This window comes from Cibotium barometz, chromosome 2, assembly GCF_041138505.1.
Source record: "Cibotium barometz isolate CiBa-2024 chromosome 2, ASM4113850v1, whole genome shotgun sequence".
In the NCBI taxonomy this organism is placed as follows: domain Eukaryota; kingdom Viridiplantae; phylum Streptophyta; class Polypodiopsida; order Cyatheales; family Cibotiaceae; genus Cibotium; species Cibotium barometz.
Genome location: NC_141047.1, coordinates 38,840,416 through 38,863,181, shown reverse-complemented (window position 1 = coordinate 38,863,181; position 22,766 = coordinate 38,840,416). Strand labels below are relative to the sequence as shown.

The 22,766-nt window shown below is 44.3% G+C and overlaps 1 protein-coding gene across 3 annotated transcripts in view; it reads right to left on the bottom strand.

Moving 5' to 3' along the window:
* Nucleotides 1–5,910: 5,910 nt before the first annotated feature.
* LOC147641040 (regulatory-associated protein of TOR 1-like) overlaps nucleotides 5,911–22,766 on the bottom strand; it is a 133,256-nt gene continuing 116,400 nt past the window's right edge. For 2 of the 3 annotated variants that reach the window (XM_086817721.1, XM_086817726.1), the window contains 2 exons: nucleotides 7,441–7,513; nucleotides 5,911–7,160 (listed from right to left, as the gene is read on the bottom strand). In XM_086817721.1, coding sequence (XP_086673847.1) covers nucleotides 6,822–7,160; nucleotides 7,441–7,513 — 412 coding nt within the window. In that variant the 3' untranslated portion in view covers nucleotides 5,911–6,821. The remainder of the gene's footprint in view (nucleotides 7,161–7,440; nucleotides 7,514–22,766) is intronic. The other variant, XR_015268790.1, reaches the window with a different exon arrangement.

The window sequence follows — 22,766 nt, the reverse complement described above, 5'->3', positions numbered from 1 at the left end:
GAGCTCTATTCGACTAAATGGAGGGAAGAAGAAGGTTTCTTTCACGCTAGTTCAATTTTACAAGAGGTGGGTAAAAAAGGAAGCTCACGAGAGAAAAACCTAGGATCAAACTTATCCGCGCAAGCATCCATGAAATTGTAAAAAAACATCAACAAGCAATAGTGTATGAAGAAGAGGGAGGACTCAAACGCATTCTAGTGCAACGGAATGATTTGTATATTGCTTTAAGTCAAAATTGACTAATATACAAATGACTTTAGTTCACATTTGGTTTGATAAAACTTAAAAATGATCCATTGCCGTTATTTCCTCTTATGCAAGTATATACACGAAGCCTGCCATTTGTTATTAAAGTACAGGGTAAGGCCGCTTCATATAGTACAACATTATCTCACAAAAAATACGCTTCAATTACACGTGGATAAGGTGGTGAAATGTCTTATGATAGGGCAAGTGGATGAAACCATGCTAAACAGAGTGTTAATTGCAACCATCTACAAACATTCCGTAGCATCATTTAACGCTACGTGGTGATATCAACTTCTATGCATCCATGTACCTTATGTGTAGCACCTCACTTATTTTGGGGTAATGGTCTAAAACTTTTGTAATTGTATTGATGCTCAAGTGTAATCATTGTATTATCCTTTTTTGAGAGAACCTTGGGCTTTGTGCATTTCAGATTTCTTATTTCATTCCCTTCTCTCTCTCTCTCTCTCTCTCTCTCTCTCTCATAGGCCCATTGGGTCTTTAGTAGACGCTTAATATATCTTTCTTTCTTTCTTTTCTTTCTCCACCCCACCAAACCCCCCTCCCACATCCACCTCACACACATGCAACCACACCAAAATTCTTTGCAAAAGACACAGTGAGGGCTATACACAGGCTTCATAACGGCCAATCACAAGATCACGAGGGGCTTATGGCTGAGCACCTCTCTTAAGTCCATATGTTTAATAGGGCCCTCTCAAAGGGCTTTCCCCCTACTTGTTCATCACACATTACTACACCTGTCCATAAGGCAAGAGACCCCAGGGATCCTAACATTGTAGAACCATCTCAATCTGCCATATCTTGGCAAAGCTCTATGGATACATACTTGTGTCTAAGCTCAACACACTAGCACACACAGAGGAATACAAGGCACCAAGGCAAGCAAGACTAAGGACCACCTCCACGCTGGATCATATATTCACACTGCGGACTATCATCGAGCAGGCCAAGATAAATGGCCGCTGACTATATTGTTGATTTGTGGACTTCTGCAAAGCTTTTGATATAGTGGTTGGAGCCCGTCCTCTATAGTACTTACATCTCAAGGTCTCGTTTCACATGATTTGGGCTATCATTGCCTTATATATGTTAGTTATTAGCAAGGTGAGATGCCCAAGATGACTCTCTAAGGAGGTCTATAGCACCATCGGAGTGAAACAAGGATGCCCATTATCTTTGACCCTCTTTGGATTTTACATAGATAAGTTTTTTAAACTTCATTGACACAACTAGAGGCGAAGAAGCTTTTCTAGGAGGTATTCTTGTTTCCATCCTTTTATATGCTCATGATATTCTACTCATTGCAGATTCTAAGGAGGGGCTACAAAAGCACATATATGCTTTACATGATTTTTGCACATAGAGGGAACACCTTGGGATTTTTCCACACCTCCTACCTAGTTGCAGGCCGTATAGAGATTACTTACACGGGTAGCAAGATTGAGGTGGTGCACTCATACACTATCTCAGAGCTACCTTCACTAGTCCATGCTTCTCTGTGAGACGAGGCACCAAAGGATAAACTCACTAGAGGATATGCAACTCTAGCCTTATTGGAGAGGCAATGTTTTCAAGCATATTTTGCAGCACCAAGGACGAAGGGTTGGCTTTGTAACACCTTAGTCATATGTAACTCCCTTTTGGGCACCATATTTATCCCTGACAGATTGGCCATGCATAGAGTGTCCTCGGATCATGATGCTATCACGAATAATATGCAACAAGCCATCAATTCCCCACCAGATCATCCAAGTAGAGTTTGCTACTGCTCCTATGTTGGAGGCCATGATCCAGACAATCACTTATATACAAAGGGTGAGGGAGATGGATCCACTTCAAATCCCCCGACTTGCACTACAACCATCACATCAGATAGCGACCGAAGGAGAGTGTTCATTTTGGTTTGGCAGAGCACTCACTTGAATTCAAGCACATGGATACAGATGCACTAGCTCCCTCCATTTCAATATGATCCGAATTTCACATACATTGGGCTTACACATGAGCACAAGAACCAGGTTTCTGATACAATCTATTGGGGCTATGCATACGTAACTTGTGGATCACTCCGGTAGCCGTATCACCTACCAAGATGCAATACTAGAGAGATCGTTTCCTAAGATTTACGATAGATGGCTTCATACAAAGCCCAAGTTATCACAATGCCTTTCTATCCCATGCTATGAAAATAACCATTGGCTAGCTTACGATATAATTCCAAACTAAGGATAGAGATTGGCAAAGCTAAGCAGATACCCATAGAGGACAGGACACGTAAACTCTGTCAGACGAAGGTTGAGTCGAAGGGGAGCACTATGTTTTCCGGTGTATGGTCTACTATGAGATCAGAGAGAGGCTTCACTGTCCCGAAAGAGGGCTTTGGACTCTTATCCCGGATCATGGAGTACCCAGATTAGAGGAGTCTCGAACACTTCCTACTGGAGCTCAGCCAACATAGAGAGTCACTACTCAAAGATCGTCGCCTCCAACAACCCTCCTCTCAAATTACCATCACCAATTTTTTCCATCCTAGCAGGGGTGGATAGGGAGGCACTAGAGCTAACCACAATGGATACAGGAGCCTATACCATAGCACCCCCTCACAACAAGCCCATGGGAGTCACATCAAATCACACTCCACAGAGCTCGACGACCTCGTCCCTTCACACCTCCACTACGCCCAGCTCATCATCCCTGAATTTAAGAGACATCAAGCAACCTCATCCTCACAACAAACTATCGACATTTCTAGCCTTCTTGTATCACCCATGATGAACATCCTATATGAGCCCTTGCCTTACATATAAAGTTGATTGATTGTTTTTCTTCAACTTTCTAGCATCCATCACTTATTGTACCCTTTGATCGGCATAGTAACATCTATATTTTTCCTCCTGTATAATCTTCCAGTCTGAGATCCAAGTTTTCAGTTTTCAATTTTAGTTTACTGTTGCTTTTTCTTGTTTCATCCATACGAGATTTCATGGACACTATGTATACGTCATTTTGGTCTAATAAACCCTTTGGGTCTTTTGAAGACATTAGTGTAACTTTATAACTTTCTCCACACACACACCAATGGGCATACAAATCATGTTTGTAATGTATATATGCATGCACCCACTCACACATGTATACAAATAGCCTCAAGCACTTGATGAAGATTTTAAGAGGTGTGCATAAGATATATCCATATTCACAACTCCCAAGACCTTGATTACGGAGCATGCATCCAAAGAACATTTCTCTAAGGTCGGATAAACATATGAAAGTGATAGTGGATTGCCAAATCTAAATGAAATGGCTATTTTGGTCGACCCAATAAAATAATATCAAATAAAAAGCTCGTAATGCACTTAAACGTCTAAAGCAAAGCTTTGGAGAAGGCTAAACACCCTCATGATCTTTCCCCATGGCCATCGCGTGAAAGCCTTCACTCATATTACCTCAAGCCGTTTGAGCTTTTATACCCAATGCAATACGCTAGTTACGCTTCAAGTAACTACCCCACCCCACGTGGGCAGAAAGACTTGCCGAACTCTAAGGGAGGAGAGCCTTAGCTTCAACATCCCCTCAACAATTCTTCGGGAGTGGTATACACCTCTTGCCCCCCTCTCCCCCCCTCCCTCCAAAGGAGACGTGGTTCTCCCATCTCGACATATCCTACCTTCACTTTTCTAATGCACATTCAGTTTACTGAGACCCTGCAGAGGAGCACTACAACGCCCCCAAACAGCAATTGCACATCAAGACCACCACTGGCACATCGACCCCTCCCCTCTCAAAGTTTGTAGATGACCCCCATCTCTGGCTTTGGGAAAATGGCCTCCTGGGCCCGGGAGAGTGGCAGTGGAGGGATCAGACAACACCTCCAGAACAACCTTGAAATTCCTTTCTTGGAGTTTTCTGCCCTGTTAGGACGCACACTCCAGTTCGGAAGGCACCTGCAACAATCGCGTAAAATTCAGTTAAAATCGCCTTGATCTGCTTATTCTAAACATTTGAGTCAAATCGAACAGACCTCGAGGGTTTTCTTGCACGATGGCAAACGCAACTCGCGAATCTGGGCTCAAAATCGGGTAAAACTGCTTCTCTATCTTGATTTCAGCTCTATGAGATATCTGCAACAGCTTGTGCTTAAGACAAGATCAAGAATTGCTTAATACACTCAATCCATTACTTTATAGCTCTAATCTCAAGATAATGGATAAATATTACCTGGCCCAATGGATCTCTAGCTCGTGAATCTTTGAGCAATAATATACATATGCATGGAGAAAGTGATTTTTTACCATAAATTTTGTTAAAGACTAGACACTGTTTTTTGGGTATTTATCTGAAAGATAAGACCATTCTCTAATGGCTTATTCAATGAAGCTAAGTTTGAAGGACTTCCACACTTGGCAAACTAAATTAAATTCACTTTAATGAAGAAAGGATTGTGGAATGTTGCAAATGGCAAGGACAAGAAGCCCAGTACCAAGGATGCACATAGCGAGCTCAAGATTAAAAGAACATTGCCACTATAACTTTCCGTTTGAGTCATAATTTGATCCTTCACAAAGATGGGAAGGACACCTCAAATAAACATGTAATGTGTGGTTTGGGGCACAAGCCAAAAACTCCAAAATCTTAATTCTTATAAAGTTTTTTAAGCTGAACATGTGCAATCTCTTCCCACTCACCTAAATAGCATGAAGAGTATTCTAACCCAACTTGCAGGAATTAACAAACACATTGAAGATGATGAAGTCATAGAACTTACCTGAGTATAGTAACATTGTTACCACACTTAACAACCTACCCTCTCCTAAACTAATGAATATAGAGACCTCTCTACTCACAAAGGAAATAGAATATCAAGCAAAGGCAAGGTCATTTTTACAAGAGGAAGTTTACTTTAAGAGAGGAGGCTGCAAGGACCATGAACGAAAGACATCCATTTCAAAGAAAGGAATTTCCTAAGAAGCCTTGCATCTTATATAGAAAGCCTAACCATGAAAAGCAGGATTGTTTTGCCAAAAGCAAGGCCCATAAGACCTTTCTTGCAGAAGCAACAAACTCAAAGTGGAGATGAAGCAAAGAAGAAGGAGCCACCTTGAAGATAGCTACCCTTTCTAAACTAACTAGAACCATCAAGCCTACTTAAGAGACAAATGGCTAGGTGAGTAGTCTTCCAATTATCTGTCATTGTATATAGCACGCAGAAGAAAACCCTGCTGGTCATGTTGTCATGTACTTTGAACTCGAACGTATTGAGTGAATCTTGTGAGTGTTTTCCACAACTGCAGTGTGTTGTCCTTACAGTGGCAGCCACGATTTTCTTCTAACCCGAGCCTTTGATCCTATAATTCTTGTTTAAAGTTCCTTTGACTGTACCATGACCACAAGAACATGAAGGCTGGAGACTGGTTAGCCATTTTTTTCGTCCCAAGAAAGGATCATTTAGTTGAAAAAGAAATCTGTTCATGAGTGAAGCGGACTACAATATGTAATGCCACGATTAACAGCATCATGGAGGCTCATAGTGATCAAGGAGCAACATGATTATGCATAATGGAAAGCTTAAGCTAGAGAGAGAACTTGATCGGAAAGATGATTAGCATAATCAAGGCAAGCGTAAGAGCCAGAAGAATATAGGATGGCAGCAACCGCAAAACGCACTATATAGTACAAATCAAAAAACAATAATATGACATCAACTGCCAGGTGCATGTATATACATTGTGTGCTCCTAATTGGCCTGGATGGGACCAATAAAGGCACTGGTGGCAAAGAAACCTTCATTTGGACTCCTTTTTCTCAGCTCTTGCGCACAATGGTGTAACAAAAGCATAGCTGAAATAATGAGAAGGCAACTTATAGTAGATAGCTGAAATCCAAGCCCTCTTCCCATCCAGTATGCTTGCCACCGTATTTTTCACCATTCCTCATTGGAACCAAATTGACTATATAATCCCAAATAACTTCATCAGCCAACGCTGGATGTTTTCTAAATAAACTTATAGAGTATTTTGTACAAGATGAGAAAAACCTGTAGCTCCTCTGCTAGAAACACCTCCTGCCGTCCCCCATTTGTTAAAAACTTCGACAGAGTTGAGCTACCCTTTCCGTTGACTGCTGGGCATGCGTGTGAACCCAATCACACTGCAGAAGACCAGAGGATACTCCTCTTGCACCTTGTCCACGTCAGGATTTGCAGATCAGCAGGATGCAAGCAAATTATTTACAAAGTTGGATTCGCTGCATCTGCCTCCATCCAAGCACGATTTCCATTAGCTCACCCAATACTTTTATCTGGCAAAATGGCTCAGTACAAGCCAAAGAATATAATTACCATTTCTTTCCACAGCCTCCATTCCACTATATTGTCTCAATCCACCAGGAATTATCCAAAGTGGTTTCAGTGAAAACCAGGTAGGTTATCTTTTTTAATTTCACCAAGCTTTTTGTAGAAGCTCATCTTTGGAAAATCAGGACCAAACAAAGCACGCATGCCTGGGTAACTTAGGAGGCACCCCCTTCAGGAACAGAAATATCTTGCTGTATCATGAAGGACCACTGTCTCCAGAATAAATGGACACATTTGAGTCAGTAGCCCCTGCAGCAAGATATACTTTATACGGATGGAAAGAGAGCGCACTGACAGGCCCTATCCGCTGCCCAAGAAGGTAGCTATTATGATACCGAATATGACTTAGCTGCTCACCCTGCAGATTGAAAACCTGAATAACCTGCTTAGAAGAACCACTTGCAATGAAAGGCGCATGCCTGTGTACAGCCATAGCTGACAGTGAGTTGTCATATACATCCACCTCCAAATAAGGTGCTGCACTTTTTCTCAAATCAAGGAATTTCAGATCTCCTGCTCCTGTTGCTGACACCATCTGTAAGAGAAATCATGATCCAGCCAACTCAGGAAGAGAATAATAAAATGGGAAAACATGAAAAACACAACCATCAAGTTACTTTAGCCTGGATTGCCTAAGTAGGCTCTTTTCTTAAGTGTATGGCGGCTCTACATAAAATAAAATTAATATGTATGCATGCAGAAAAATTATCCTACCCCATTCTAACCTAGAAGGTGCATTGATAAAAAACAATTGCACTCAATGCATCCATTCCAAGCTCATAAAAGAGGTAGCTGTGTGTGAGAGAGAGAGAGACCTTTCTTGAATCAATGCCAGGCAAGAAATCAATGCTCACAACCTTCTGTTTATGTGGAGCCAAGCCGCAAATTCTGAAATTCAAAACAGCTCTTTAAGTCGAAAGAATAAAAGCAACAATTCTGGCAGCAAGCAACAAAAAATACTAAAACTAACGTATTTAAGAAAAAAATTTATTTTTGTCATTATGCGTTTTGTCCACTAAAGGACAGTAATTTGGCATAAATAATTGGACTGACATGGGCCATGGCATTTATTGAGAGTTCATTAATCACCCTCCGTAAAAGATTTAATGTTAAGGACACCTTACTAAGAGTTTTTTTTCCGGAAGTGGCTTGATCTTCCCACCCAAAGGCGTTACAACTTGGGGTTGCAAAGTGGCTCTAGCTGGGGGCTGAGCTGGCTAGTGAGAAAAGCTAGTTAGTGACTCTGTGTGAGAAGCTCTAGATGGGGGCTGAGCTGGTTGAACCCCTCCTTGGGGGGAGGGTGTTTTATCTAGTCAAATGTGTTGCTTGATTGTTTCTTATGCTAAACCTGGTTGATTTGATTCTCGTAACATTCACAAGGTATGGACATGCAACCCAAACCACTGGCTTTTCAAGTGGTATCAGAGTCAAATGAACTCAGCTTTAGATGCAAGTTCTAATTTTGATAGGATTATTCCTTCAAACTACTGCTGCAATTTATACATGTCTTGTCTTTGTGAGGAATCGACTAGTTTTAGGCCTGATTTCAGCTTTGATGGGATTCTAGCTATGAGAGGGCATGTCATGTCATCGGAGAATCTCATGGATCTGTCTCTGTGTGGTGGAGATCCTAGGTGCCTTGGCTTGGGGGCGGCGCCTGGGACGTTGGATGGAATAGGCCTGCCTCTCGGGACACAAATATGGCCCCATGTATGGCAGGTATGAGCTGATCTCAATGTGGCGGTGTGGGCATGGGTGGCTGATGTGGATGCTTCGTCCATGAAGAAATCAATGATGGATCTCTGGGCAACGTCTTGCACGGGTCGTGTAATTCACGATGACAGCACGTATAGGACACCATCTCCTAAAAAATAATCACTTTAACATTTAATGGAATAGAAATAGCACAAAAACATAACAAAGCTGAAAACTGCAATTTGCACAGATACACCATATTGGGACTGGAGCCTAGGCCAACCCATCCCCCCCGCAATACCAAGTAGATTTTATATTTGACATAGACAATGAAATGAATACAAATACCAAACAGAGTTGGTCGGAGAAGAATTCATCGGTGAAGACTTTCAACCATTCCCCATCACTCACTACAGAGATGCAAACATGTCACTAGCGTTCAACGTCCACACACGACACTGGTGTTCCCGTACTAGCGCTTGACTTGCACTGTCACGACGCGAGAATGCTGAAAAACAGAGAACTGGCACCGGTGGGGACACCCCTGTATCATTTTCAGGCACGGGTGGAGTTGTTGATGATGTCCGAGCGTGACGGGAGCTAAAGCAGGCGTATAGGCCGCCCGGACAGCTCCAAAGACAGTATTCAACTCCTGGATGAAGGATGGCCAGCAGCATAACAGGTCAACCAGTAGAGAAAGGCCAGAGAAATCTGCCTGTACAGGTCAACACAGTGTACGTCCTGACAATGTGTCTGGCCATATAGCAGAATCAGCACCAACTTGTTCTTCACGCGTGGGGTGCTGGGGTTGCTGCCCTTTGCCTGCTGATCACAGATATCTGCTCGGAATCGCAATCAGGTGTATATACCACCTGTAGTGAGCAAAAACAATAAAGAGGAAAAGATATAATGGCCCTTACAGCAGCCAGCCAGCTCTTGTTGAGGCTCTGTTCACTCCGTCCAAACCCTGTTCTCAGCAGAGAAGCCCAAAAACAGTCCCAACAACCATGTGCAAGCTCTTGGAGCCAAATCAATCAGCTTGCAGCCCCTGTAGAGAGAGAAATAGCAACCAGCCAGCCCTGGGACCCTTGTGCTTCGCATACATTCCACCTGTAGCTCATGTGTATGAGTAAATTTGCTATTTTTCCTGTCCAAACAGCTCCTAACAGCCCACGACTTCCAGATGAGTGCTCTACAAGTTAGGGCTTGCCCACTTTGGCCCTCCCACACCCAGAATAGCACCTCGTGGAGCTTTTTGGGAGTGCCCGGGTGCCCATCTCTCATATTTGGCCTTGGTTCATTAAAAATAGTGCACCCTGATGTGAACTCACTTATAAAATTACAAGTGTGTCCGCCCACACTTTAAGTGAATGTGCACCCTGCACCCAATAAACCTTAGTAACATGAAATAATGAATAAATTGGGTTAAGTGTGCACACTTACCACCTGCAAAACACATAAGGAAACCAAATGAGTCCCAAACGGGTGTGCACGGTTATCCAGGCGTTCTCGGTGCCCGTGGACATTCACAGGCAAAATACCAAGCAATGTCCACGCATCAAAAACAAGTCATCCATGCATGTCCAACTCACATACATATGCTGGTGCACAAACATAGTGATGAAACCTCCCAACTTACATCTTGTACATCCAATTAGCCCGTTCACATGCGCCGTCCACACAGGACCAAAAAGTACTCACTAAGATAACCACCCTTCCATGAGTCCAGAGTCACTCACCAGGTTACCACCCTTCCATGAGTTCATAAATCATGCCAAGAACTCACACCACGATACCAATCCTTCCATGGAGCCCTTCCACATCAATTCAATCATGACATCATTCCAGACGTCTGCCAGAGAACAGGTGACATTCTAAAATCTCCCAACTTACATCTTATACATCCAACTAGCCCGTTCACAGACGCCATCCACACAGGACCAAAAAGTACTCACTAGGGTAACCACCCTTCCATGAGTCCACAGTCACTCACCAGGGTTACCACCCTTCCATGAGTTCATAAATCATGCCAGGAACTCACACCAGGATACCAATCCTTCCATGGAGCACTTCCACATGTATTCAATCATGACATCATTCCAGACGTTTGCGAGAGAAGTAGTGACATTCCCCCCAGCTTCTAATTAGTTGCCCGCAACTGAAAAGCTTCCAAGTAGGCCGCAAGAAGATCTCTCGAGTCTTTAAAATATGCCTCGTCCATCCACTTCACATCAAGTGCTGGAGAGTTCTTGAACTTCACAAGGTACTTACGGACAAGCCTGCCTCTGGCAGAAAACAATATGCTCAGGCTGCAATACCTCTTCTAGCTCATCAACCTCGGGTTGATCTTCGATAACCGGCTCCATTGGCTCAGAACCAACATATCTCTTCCAGAGACTGACATGGAAAGCATTATGAATCCGCCAAATATCTGGCAACACCAGCCTGTAAGCTACCTCATTGATCTTTTCCAAGATCTGAAATGGTCCATAATACCTGTAAGATAGCTTCGGATAGTTACCATCTTTCCCAGTCTGGTTGCGAAGGCGAGCCTTTTGGAATTTCAATAGCACCCAATCTCCATCCTTCAAATCCAATTGCTTTCTATGCTTATCTGTAGCTTTCTTATGCTTATCCTGGGATCTCTGTATGGCTGTCCGGACATGTGCAAAGGCCGTATCCAAATCCCTTACATACTCATCTGCTGCAAATATCTCATCCTTCGTGCGAAGGATAGGTGGCAAAATAAACTTGCCATAAACAATCTCAAAGGGCGCCTTGGCCGTAGAAGTATGCATTGTTTTGTTGTAAGCAAGCTCTACCAGTGACAAATACTTCTCCCAATCTGATTTGCGATCAACCACATAGCATCTCAAAAGATCAAGCACTGCTGAATTTGCAATCTCACTCTGCCCATCTATCTCTGGATGATATGCAGAAGAGAAATTCAGTTTTGTTCCCATGTTATCAAACAATGCTCGCCAATACAGACTTGTGGTGCGACAATCACGATCCCCCACAATCATCTTTGGCATACCATGATCCTTGAAAACCTGTGCCATAAATATCTTTGCCATACGCTCTGGCTTTATGGTCTTCCGTACTGGAATAAAATGTGCATGCTTACTGAACCTACCCACAATAGTCCAGATGGCATCATTCCTTTGCTGCCTCTTTGGAAGATCTATGATAAAATCCATGGCAACGGTTGAAGCAACCCCAGAGTCTTATGTCTATCAAATTTAACTTTCTAGCAAACCATACATTGGCGCACACCGTCATCTATGTCTTTACACATCCCTGGCCAGAAAAAGTATCTCTCCAAAGCCTGTGTAGTGGCAAGGATTCCTCTATGTCCTATATAAGGCGGTGCATGGCATTCATCCATCACTTTCTGCCTTACACCCTTATGCATACATAAGCGATTATGAAACATCAAATACCCATCACGTATGGAGTAATTCGGGGCTGCTATACCCTGCTGAAAACCAGCCCATATATGCTGAAAATCATCATCTATATGATAAGAATTTCGCATATCTGATAAGACCTTATGATAGGCTATTGTTATAGCACTTACTTGAGGCCTTCGGGATAGTGCATTGGCCACTACATTGTTCTTACCAGGAGTAAGTAGAATCTGAAAATGAAACCCATCTGATATGTTTCTCAGATAGCTTAGTCTGTGTAAGAAAATACCGTAGACTCTCATGATCAGTCTTAACGGTAAATTCAACTCCCAAAAGATAATGCTTCCACATCGTGAGAGCATGAATCACTGCCAATAACTCTTTCTCGTAAACCTGCAAGTAGAGTTCGGCATGTTGCAACCAACGGCTCTCATATGCCACTGCATGGCGTTCCTGGTTCAACACTGCACCAATACAACTCCCAAATGCATCACATTCCACCAAGAAAGGTTTACGCAAATCTGGAATGATCAACACCGGTCCAGTCATGATTGCTTCCTTTAACTTAAGAAAGGCAATCCTTTGCTTGTCACCCAAGTGAAAAGAAGCTTTCTTCTTTGTTAAATCATGCAAAGGGGAAGCAATCTCGGCGAACAGCTTAATAAACCGGCGATAATACGAGCATAATCCCAGAAAGCTCCTGATCTCATGTACATTCTTCAATTCTGGCCAATCTTTTATAGCCTGCAACTTGGCGAGATCCATACGTAACCCATCCGTTCATACAATATGACAAGGGTAATGAATTTCAGCCAAGAAAAATTCACTCTTCTTGCCATTAATGTAGAGCTTATGGCGACGAAGCTCTTCAAACACTATGGCCAAATGCTCCTTATGCTGCTCTTCATCTTTAGAGAACACAATGATGTCATCAAAGAAAGTACCTGTGAACTTTCTGTGTGCTCTGAAGATATGATCCATCATACGATTAAATGTGGCAGGAGCATTGGTAAGTCCAAACGGTACCACCAAGAACCCATAAAGCCCAAACTACGTACGAAAAGCAGTTTTGTGAATATCCTGAGGGGCCACCCGTATCTGATGATATCCACTCTTAAGATCGATGCAGCTAAAACATGTTGCACCCTCTCACCTATCCAAAATATCATCAATACGTGGTATCGAAAACCTGTTCTTTATCGTCACCTTGTTAAGGGCACGATAATCCACACACATCCTGTACGTCCCAAACAACACAGGTGAGCAATAAGGAGATGAACTAGGGCGTATCAACCCTTTCTCAAGCAAATCATTAACCTACGCCATAATCTCTTCTTGCTGACTTGCACTCACCCTGTAAGGAGGTCTATTCGGGGACGTACTCCTAGGTATCACATCAATACGATGATCCTCTGGACGCTCAGGTGGCAACTCTCCTGGTAATGCATCCCTGACACAATCACCATAACCACCCAAAAAGTCTATGTGCTCTCGGGTTAGATGATCTACATTTACATTCTCATGTTCAGATTGTTTTCGTACAAAAACCAAGTAAGAACAAGCTGACTTCTTTATTATTTTGGAAACCTAAACATGACTTACGATAGGTATGGTACTACCTAGAGTACCATCTTCTATAACAAGCTCTATACCTCTATGCACAAAGCTGATTTTCTTGGACTTATAGTCCTTCTTGGGCTCCCTACAAGCATGCCAAGGCATCCCCAACAAAACATCACATCCCGTGAGAGCAGCAACCAAGAAACTCTCGTGATCAAGATATCCCTGTATATGAATTCGGAGTTTGCCAATGATCGGCGTTACATCAACTCCTTTACCCTCAAAGGCGGCATCTGCATTCATTTGAGTCCCAAAATCTGATACATCCAAGCCTATGGCAGCAGCCAGCTATACCGAAATGAAATTATCTGTGGATGCATCATCAAACAAAAAGAGTGTGGGCTGATCCCTCAGTTGTCCCCATGCTTTACATATTGTTCTATGATCTGGGGGTTGCCCCATGTTTCCCTACACATCGGGCACTAGAATCTGTATTCTTGGGATTCTGCGGGCATTAATCAAGCCTCTGCTGTTTTGACAGCCCAAAATCATTGCGTTTACCCCCCGGTTTCTTAGACAAGTTTCCCTTTGTATGTGAGGCATCTTTCTGCTCACTTTTATAGGGCTGTCCACCCTTTAGCCCGTCTCTTGCCCTTAAATGAATCTCAATTTCACTTGCTTTTAACCCACTTCATATGCAAATTTTCAGCTAGTGAGTGCTGAAGTTATCAACTGCTGAAGAGTCTGATTTGGGTACACCTGTAAGCTCTCTTGAATGATGGGGTGCAAACCTGATTCAAACTTCCGTTTCTTCTCCCCATTAGAAAGAGAGATAAAGGGAGTAACTTTCAGTAGTACCTTCCAGTACTTAGCTATATATGTCTGCACTATCTCCCCTTCATCCTGCTTCAACCAATCCCACTCCTTGCGTACATTCTTGGCAAAGTTTGGAGGCAAGAATTGAGCATAAAACTGAATTTTAAAGTCATCCCATGTGTGGGCAACACTTGCATCCAAAAGCTTGGCCATCCACCAATCACTAGCTGTCCCTTTGAGATGCATACCCACATACCTGAGTTTAGACTTCTCAGAGAAACCTTCATTGCACAAAGCAATTTCAAATTGTCTCACAAAAGCAAGCGCCTTCGTGGTATCCATCTTGCCATAGATGTTCTCAAACTTCACGTCTTTGTCTCCTGACTTGAACTCTCGGCTTTTCTTTTTAGAACGAGACCTGTCTCTGGCCTCATGTCTAGGCTTAGGAGACTCATGACTGGGTCTCTTCCCACGTACTCGAGACACGCTCGTGGAGTGATAAGAATCTTCACTTGAAGAACGCTCTCAACGTGAAGAGGATCTACATGTCTTGATGTACTGGAATCTGCATGTGCTTCCACGCGGGGAGTCCTTCTGTACCTGCATCACCCAATACATCCTTTTTGCCTTTCAAATAAGATATGGCCAGCTCTCTAGGATCTTTATATCCCATCTCTGCTGCTATGGCCTCAAAGGCTGCATCGACACATGTACCCTTCTTTTTCTTACCATTCAAAACCCTTTGCACATCAAGGTCATTTTTGACAGTCCGCAATTTAGATGTCTCCTCACGATAGCGTCTAACTTGACACTTCATGCCCCTAGCTCTAAAAGTACATCGCTTGGTCAGAATATGCGGATTTAGCAAACCGCTGAGCATCTGAATGCTCACCAGACCCTGCTTACATGCTCATGTTTCACAATCTGTATGCCCAGCAAAAAGCTTTCCGTACGCCCAAAAAACGCCTTTCTGAAGCAAGAAAGACACCAATGCTCTGATACCACTGTCACACACGAGCACATGTTCACTACCAAAACAACATACATACATCAACCATTCTTGGCATATACATGATTACCATCATAGTGAAACATCAGATGAGCATATACATCCTGCAAACATAAACCAACTTACACGTGACATAGCACTAGGGGCTGAAGTTGGGCCAGCCCCCCCCCAGGTATCTTTATTACCAACAAAAGTATTTATATGTACAAGATGCAGGTGCCCGGAGAGTACACACTCATCCAGCCGACACCAGATTTATCCATTTGTGGAAACATAGGTAAACACATTACCTGCAACTCCTTGGTCACCAACCAAGCTCGAGCGGTCACCAACCACTCCTGTTGCAACACCCTCAGTCACCAACCAAGGTTGAGCGATCACCAACCGCTCCTGTAAAAATACCCTCGGTCACCAACCAGGGTAGAGTGATCACCAACCGCTCCTATACTTTGATAAAGCGGTCACCAACCCTCTAAAAAAGTGTTGTCCAAAACCTGCAAAACAGTAACCAGCAATGGTTTTGGCTCACTAGCCACCCACAAGTTCCACCATATCACATCCCCAAGCCTCGTACTTGTCTAGGGATATGTTAGCTCAAGTTTCGTCGCGAGATACCTCCTGCAAACCTATAAAAACAGCCAATAATGGCCCTTATAACATTCCGCCAGCTCCTATTGAGGAGCTATTCACTCTGTCCAAGCCCTCTTCTCAGCAAAGAAGCCCAAAAACAGTCCCAACAGCCATGTGCAAGCTCTTGGAGCCAAATCAATCAGCCTGCAGCCCTTGTGATGTAGTCGACCTGCCCTGTAGACAGAGAAATAGCAACCAGCCAGCCCTCGGACCCCTGTGCTTCCCATGTATTTCACCTGTAGCTCATGCGTATGAGTAACTTTGCTGTTTTTCCTGTCCAAACAGCTCCTAACAGCCCATAACTTCCAGATGAGTACTCTACAAGTTAGGGCTTGCCCACTTTGGCCCCCTCACACCCAGAATAGCAACTCGTGGAGCTTTTTGGGAGTGCCCGGGTGCCCATCTCTCATATTTGGCCTTGGTTCATTAAAAATAGTCCACCCTGATGTGAACTCACTTATAAAATTTTAAGTGTGTCCGCCCACACTTTAAGTGAATGTGAACCCTGCACCCAATAAACCTTAGTGACATGAATTAATGAATAAATTGGGTTAAGTGTGCACACTTACCACCTGCAAAACACATAAGGAAACCATATGAGTCCCAAACAGGTGTGCACACGCGTATCCACGAATTGTCCAAGCGTCCCCGGTGCCGTGGACATTCACAGGCAAAACACCAAGCAATGTCCAGGCATCAAAAACAAGTCATCCATGCATGTGCAACTCACATACATATGCTGGTGCACAAGCATAGTGGATGAAACCTCCCAACTTACATCTTGTACATCCAACTAGCCCGTTCACGGCGCCATCCACACGGGACTAAAAAGTACTCACCAAGATAACCACCCTTCCATGAGTCCAGAGTCACTCACCCGGGTTACCACCCTTCCATGAGTTCATAAATCATGCCTGGAACTCACACCAGGATACCAATCCTTCCATGGAGCCCTTCCACATGTATTCAATCATGGCATCATTCCAGACGTCTGCCAGAGAAGTGGTGATAGCGAGGTTGCCTACAAGGCAGCTTTGATGTCAAAGTGGCATTGACACAACACCTGTATATTGACCATGTTCGCACTGACTCATGATAGGCATGTGTGCCATTTCTCTGCCAGCCACATGCACGCGTGAAAATTGATGGATACGAGTTTGCTTTTTTTGAATTGTAGGCATCCAGAAAGGTCAAAGGTTAAGACGTCCCAGATTTAACCTTTCTAGTAAAAGGCCAAGTTGCCTAAGATGCCGACGTGTCAGTTCACAATGTAAGGAGCCCTATTCTTAGGGCATGCAGCCCTACAACTTTGATGCAGGCACCTTTCTTGTATCCTCACTTGTCACCTTTCTTGTATCCTCTAATCATTTTGTTTATCGTGTGATAAAATTTAATTTTCGGTCCCATCATATACAGTAGTGGACATGCATAAACCCTAATTGTATTTCCATGCATGTCTAAGAAACCACACTAGAAGCATCCCCATGATCTCAATTCGCACCGTCGCACACATAATGGCAAGCCTAGATGGAAGGGAGGAGGTCATGAAAGGGTTGAATACGGGTCCAGTGGTTTTTTGCTGAAAAGCAACAATGTTTCCCATTTGTTAAGTATGTCGAGGGTTCCGAGAGGTGAGGTGAGTTCAACCACTGGTTAAGTGCAGGATCAAATGCAACCCTTACATGTATGCAAGGGTTATTTTTTGGCTCAGACAAGTGTAAGCTGGTGTCAGGATACACAGCAGATATGAGACAGAAAACTGAGAGCACACGCAGCATGACTCTACGCTGAAGACGAGCACATGCAGGAGAACCACCAGCCTGAATCTAAGCGCAGAACTGAGTGTAGAAGAGCAAACACAAAAGAGAAGAGAGAAGCTGTATAAACTCTAATATATACAATATCCGGTACAAGAGAAAAGGTGGGAGACCATGGGCGGTATTTATACCACCCTGTAGTGCTGGTCGGCCAGCCTAAAGACAGCCACCAGCACACTAGATGCCCACGACCAGTAAAAAAGCAACTCGGCCTGCATATACCAGTCGGCCAGCACACCACTGCCCCACGACCATAAAAATAGGGAAAATACATGGAAAAATGGGAAAAAAGGATAAACCCCTAAACGATCGGGCACGCCCATAACAATGACCCTAGTGTGTAACGTACAGACATGAGCTGACTGCTAAGACCCTCTCTCAGCTCCTGGATGTGGAACCAACCCCAGTGAGCTGGAGTGCTACCGGAGCCTAGCCTGAGGTAGAAACTTCGTGAAGAGGTCCGCCACATTGTCCTCCATCGAACAAAACTCTAGCACGATGTCATCAGCCAAAAAAAACTTCTTATGAACAAAGTGACTCTAGATGACCGTGGGTTCCACCATTGGAAACCCAATCTTGCCAAAGAACCTCTGCAACCTCACCACCTCGCAAGCAGTACCACAAGAAGCCCGGTACTCTACCTTTGTAGAGGACGAGGCAATAGGTGGCTACCTCTTGCTGCTCCACGAAATAGCACCTGAGCAAAGGGTAAATCCATAGCCTGATGTTAATCTCCTCGTGTCTAGATCTCCTCCCTAATCTGGACACTCCAACCGTGGAGTCTGACTCCATCCGTCATTCCCCCTCTCATATCATAGAAAGATCCCTCGTACTCTGCAGATACCGCAAGATCTGCAATCCTGCATCCCAATGATTCTTCAAAGGCGTTGGAATGAATGAGCTCAACAACCCCACCAGGAAGCTCAAGTCCAATCTGGTGTTCAGCAACCAAATCAATAAACCAAACCGCTTCCAATACAAGGAGGCATCAAATTGCTTACAAAGATCATCAACTATAACTTTGGTATGCCAAGTCCTGGGAACCTACTTAAGACCATTCAAGGCCTTCCGAAACCTGTAAACCACCCCCTCTGAACCCGAAACCTCAAAGCCTGAAGGGTACTCAACATAAACCTCGTCTTGCAAGTCACCATCTGCCACTTGCATGACTTTTCTACAAGTCCCCTCGGAAAGAGCTTCCTTAACTGCAGGAGGCTCTTTGTCCCGAATGATACAAGACATCAAAGCATAGTTTACCTGTAAAGGCTCCTCTGGCTGAAGAATGCAAGAACTAGAATGTTCCTGCCTGCAGCCATCATCTGGCAAGCCATCCTCCAACTAGTCCCAGAAAGCCTGCCATTGCAACGTATCCACATTCAAGTGGTCGTGAGGAAACTTCCACACATCACCTAACTGAGAACTTGTAAGAGAGTCCTGAGAGTTTGTAAATCCCATTCTCCACTCCGCCTTCCCATACAACTTGGCCTGTCGCTTTGTCCCAGAGAGCAACAAAATGCTCATCAAACTCCACCCATACACCAATCTTGCAAACCTCATGCACTGACAATAGATGAAAACCAAGAGATGGGACGAAAAGAACATGGGAGGAATGCTTCCCCCCTCTGCCATCGGGAACGATCTCTAACCTGCCCTCATTGTGAACAAGGATAGTTGACTCGTCGCCAATCAAGATGTGACGTGCGTGCCTTCGAAGATCCTATAATAACTCTCAGGAAGGACTCATGTGCTTGGCAGCAGCACTGTCGAGAATCCAGTCCCATGTGTCCCTAGCGGTGAGTCCAACCGCCTCCCTACTCGAAGAAGATGAAATGCCGGTGTCCATAATCTCTAAGTGCACAAAAGTTGGAGTCTTCACAGTTACTGCTAGGAAAAATGCACCGTTGTCGATGCTCCGCTTAGGACATTTCCTCCAATAGTGGCCTTCCGTGCCACAATTAATACATGTCCTCGTTGCCTTCAACGCATCATGATCCAAGTCGGTCTCCTGCTCAGAAGACTTCTCCTGTGAACACTTCCCTTTGCCCTTACTACGGCCTTGCGCCCAATGGCTAGTAAAGGCCTCAAAACATCCGCCCTGAGGAGGGTTTGTAAAACGCACTTCCCGGTCCAGAAGAGAAGGTAGAAATTGGAAAAGATTTAAGACATTGAAGGATGGTGTTTGAAGAAAAAGGGAAAAGAAGAGAAAAGGAGTACAAGAGCAAAGGCGAAGAAGAGAAAGGAAGAAGAAGAGAGAAGAAGAGAATGAAGGAAGGAGGAGTAGATGTGAAAGAAGCAAAAGATGGAAAAGGGAAAGAGGGAGGCAGGAGAAGAAGAGGAAAGGAAGCTGACGAGGAAGATACGGAAGGAAAAAAAAAATCCTAGAAAATTTCACCAAGAGGGATGGGGGAACGAAACCTAAAATTTGGACGAAACTATTGTATTGCAGAGGTTTCGCGGTTTTTAGAAACCGTTTCGAAGTTTCGAGGTATTGAGGTTTCGAAAGCTAGAAACAGGTTTTTTTTGTTACTATGGGTCCAAGACCATAGACATTAGCTCCTCCCATGTGATGTGCTAAGCCTTCCACCGCTAATCAAAGAGGAGTAGAAAGCTGAGCTGAGATGTCAATGAGACAGCAAAGCGATGGCCATGTCCTCTGAAGATATCTCCTTCCCAGCCTAAAGAACCTCCTGCTGAAGAGCCTGCAACTTGTTGATGTGCTCCCGGATCGTTGAAGCCTTTGCAAGACCCAACACCCACATCTACACTTCCAAGGAAATCCGCTTCATCGGTGATACCCTGTTATACAGAGAAGCCAAATACTGCCAAATCCCTCTGGCCAGTGTCATATGTTTGATATGATTAATCACCTGTGGTGTGCAATTAAGTAAGATGAAAGAACGCACACGGGCATTAAGACGATCCCATAGCTATGCCTGAGCCTCTCGTTCTTTTCGAGTAGAGGGTAAAAGCTCCCGATCCTCCAACTCTGACCGTGAAACACCAAAAATAATGAAATCAACGAGGTCATAAGACTCCAATACAGACTCCATCATAACCTTCCAAATGCCATAGTTGGCTCCTTCAAGGCTCAAGTCTCTCTCCCCTCTAGACTCTCTCAATCATCTCCCTCTTCCTCCACCGTATTTTTTTATTTTTAAGTAATTTTTAAATGGACCCGTACCTCCACCATATTTTTATTTTCAAAATATGATGCGTTCCGAGACTGTATTTGAACGTATTGTACTGAATCGAACTTTTCGTACCTGACAACTATGGTTGCACATGCATGGATGACTTGTTTTTGATGCCTGGACATTGCTTGGTATTTTGCCTATGAATGTCCACAGGCACCGGGGACGCCTGGACAACCCGTGGATACGCATGTGCACACCTGTTTGGGACTCATATGGTTTCCTTATGTGTTTTGCAGGTGGTAAGTGTGCACACTTAACCCAATTTATTCATTATTTCATGTTACTAAGGTTTATTGGGTGCAGGGTTCACATTCACTTAAAGTGTGGGCAGACACACTTATAATTTTATAAGTGAGTTCACATCAGGCTGGACTATTTCTAATGAACCAAGGCCAATTATGAGAGATGGGCACCCGGGCACTCCCAAATAGCTCCACGAGTTGCTATTTTGGGTGTGGGAGGGCCGAAGTGGGCAAGCCCTTGTAGAGCACTCATCTGAAAAACCTGGGCTGTTAGGAGCTGTTTGGACAGCAAAAACAGCAAGTTTACTCATTTACATGAACTATAGGTCGAGTACATGCCAAGAGCAAGAGTCCCAGGGTTGGCTGGCTGCTATTTCTCTCTTTCTCTCTCTACAGGACTGGCCGACTGCATCTACAGGGCTGCAGGCTATTAGATTTGTTTCCAGAAGCTGGTGCATGGCTGTTGAGACTGTTTTTGTGCTACTCTGCTGAGAACAGGGTTTGGACGGAGTGAACAGAGCCTCAACAAGAGCTGGCCGACTGCTGTAAGGGCCATTATTGGCCGTTTTTAAAGGTTTGCAGGAGGTTTCTCGCGACGAAACTTGAGCAAACATGTCCCTAGACAAGTATCAGGCCTGGGAATGTGATCTGGTGGAACCTCTGGGTGGCCAGTGAGCCAAAACCACGGCTGGTTACTGTTTTGCAGGTTTGGGACAGCACTTTGTTAGAGGGTTGGTGACCGCTCTATCAAAGAATAGGAGTGGTTGGTGATCACTCTACCCTGGTTGGTGACCAAGGGTATTTCTACAGGAGCGGTTGGTGATCGCTCAACCTTGGTTGGTGACCGAGGGTGTTGCAACAGGAGTGGTTGGTGACCACTCCACCTTGGTTGGTGACCGAGGAGTTGCAGGTCGTGTGTTTACCTATGTTTTTCAGAGTTGGATAAATCTAGTGCAGGTCTGAAGGCTGTTAGATTTGTTTCGAGAAGCTGGCGCATGGCTATTGGGACTGTTTTTGTGCTACTCTGCTGAGAACAGGGTTTGGAAGGAGTGAACAGAGCCTCAACAAGAGCTGGCCGACTGCTGTAAGGGCCATTATTGGCCGTTTTTAAAGGTTTGCAGGAGGTTTCTTGCGACGAAACTTGAGTAAACATGTCCCCTAGGGATGTGATCTGGTGGCACTTGTGGGTGGCCAGTGAGCCAACACCATGGCTGGTTACTGTTTTGCAGGTTTGGGACAGCACTCACTTTGTTAGAGGGTTGGTGACCGCTCTATCAAAGAATAAGAGTGGTTGGTGTTCACTCTACCCTGGTTGGTGACCAAGGGTATTTCTACAGGAGCGGTTGGTGATCGCTCAACCTTGGTTGCTGACCGAGGGTGTCGCAACAAGAGTGGTTGGTGACCACTCCACCTTGGTTGGTGACCGAGGAGTTGCAGGTAATGTGTTTACCTATGTTTTTCAAAGTTGGATAAATCTGGTGCAGGGCTGCAAGCTGTTAGATTTGTTTCTAGAAGCTGGCGCATGGCTATTGGGACTGTTTTTGTGCTACTCTGCTGAGAACACGGTTTGGATGGAGTGAACAGAGCCTCAACAAGAGCTGGCCCGCTGCTGTAAGGGCCATTATTGGCCGTTTTTAAAGGTTTGCAAGAGGTTTCTCGCGACGAAACTTGAGCTAACATGTGCCTAGACAAGTATCAAGCATGGGGATGTGATTTGGTGGAACGTGTGGGTGGCCAGTGAGCCAAAACCATGGCTGGTTACTGTTTT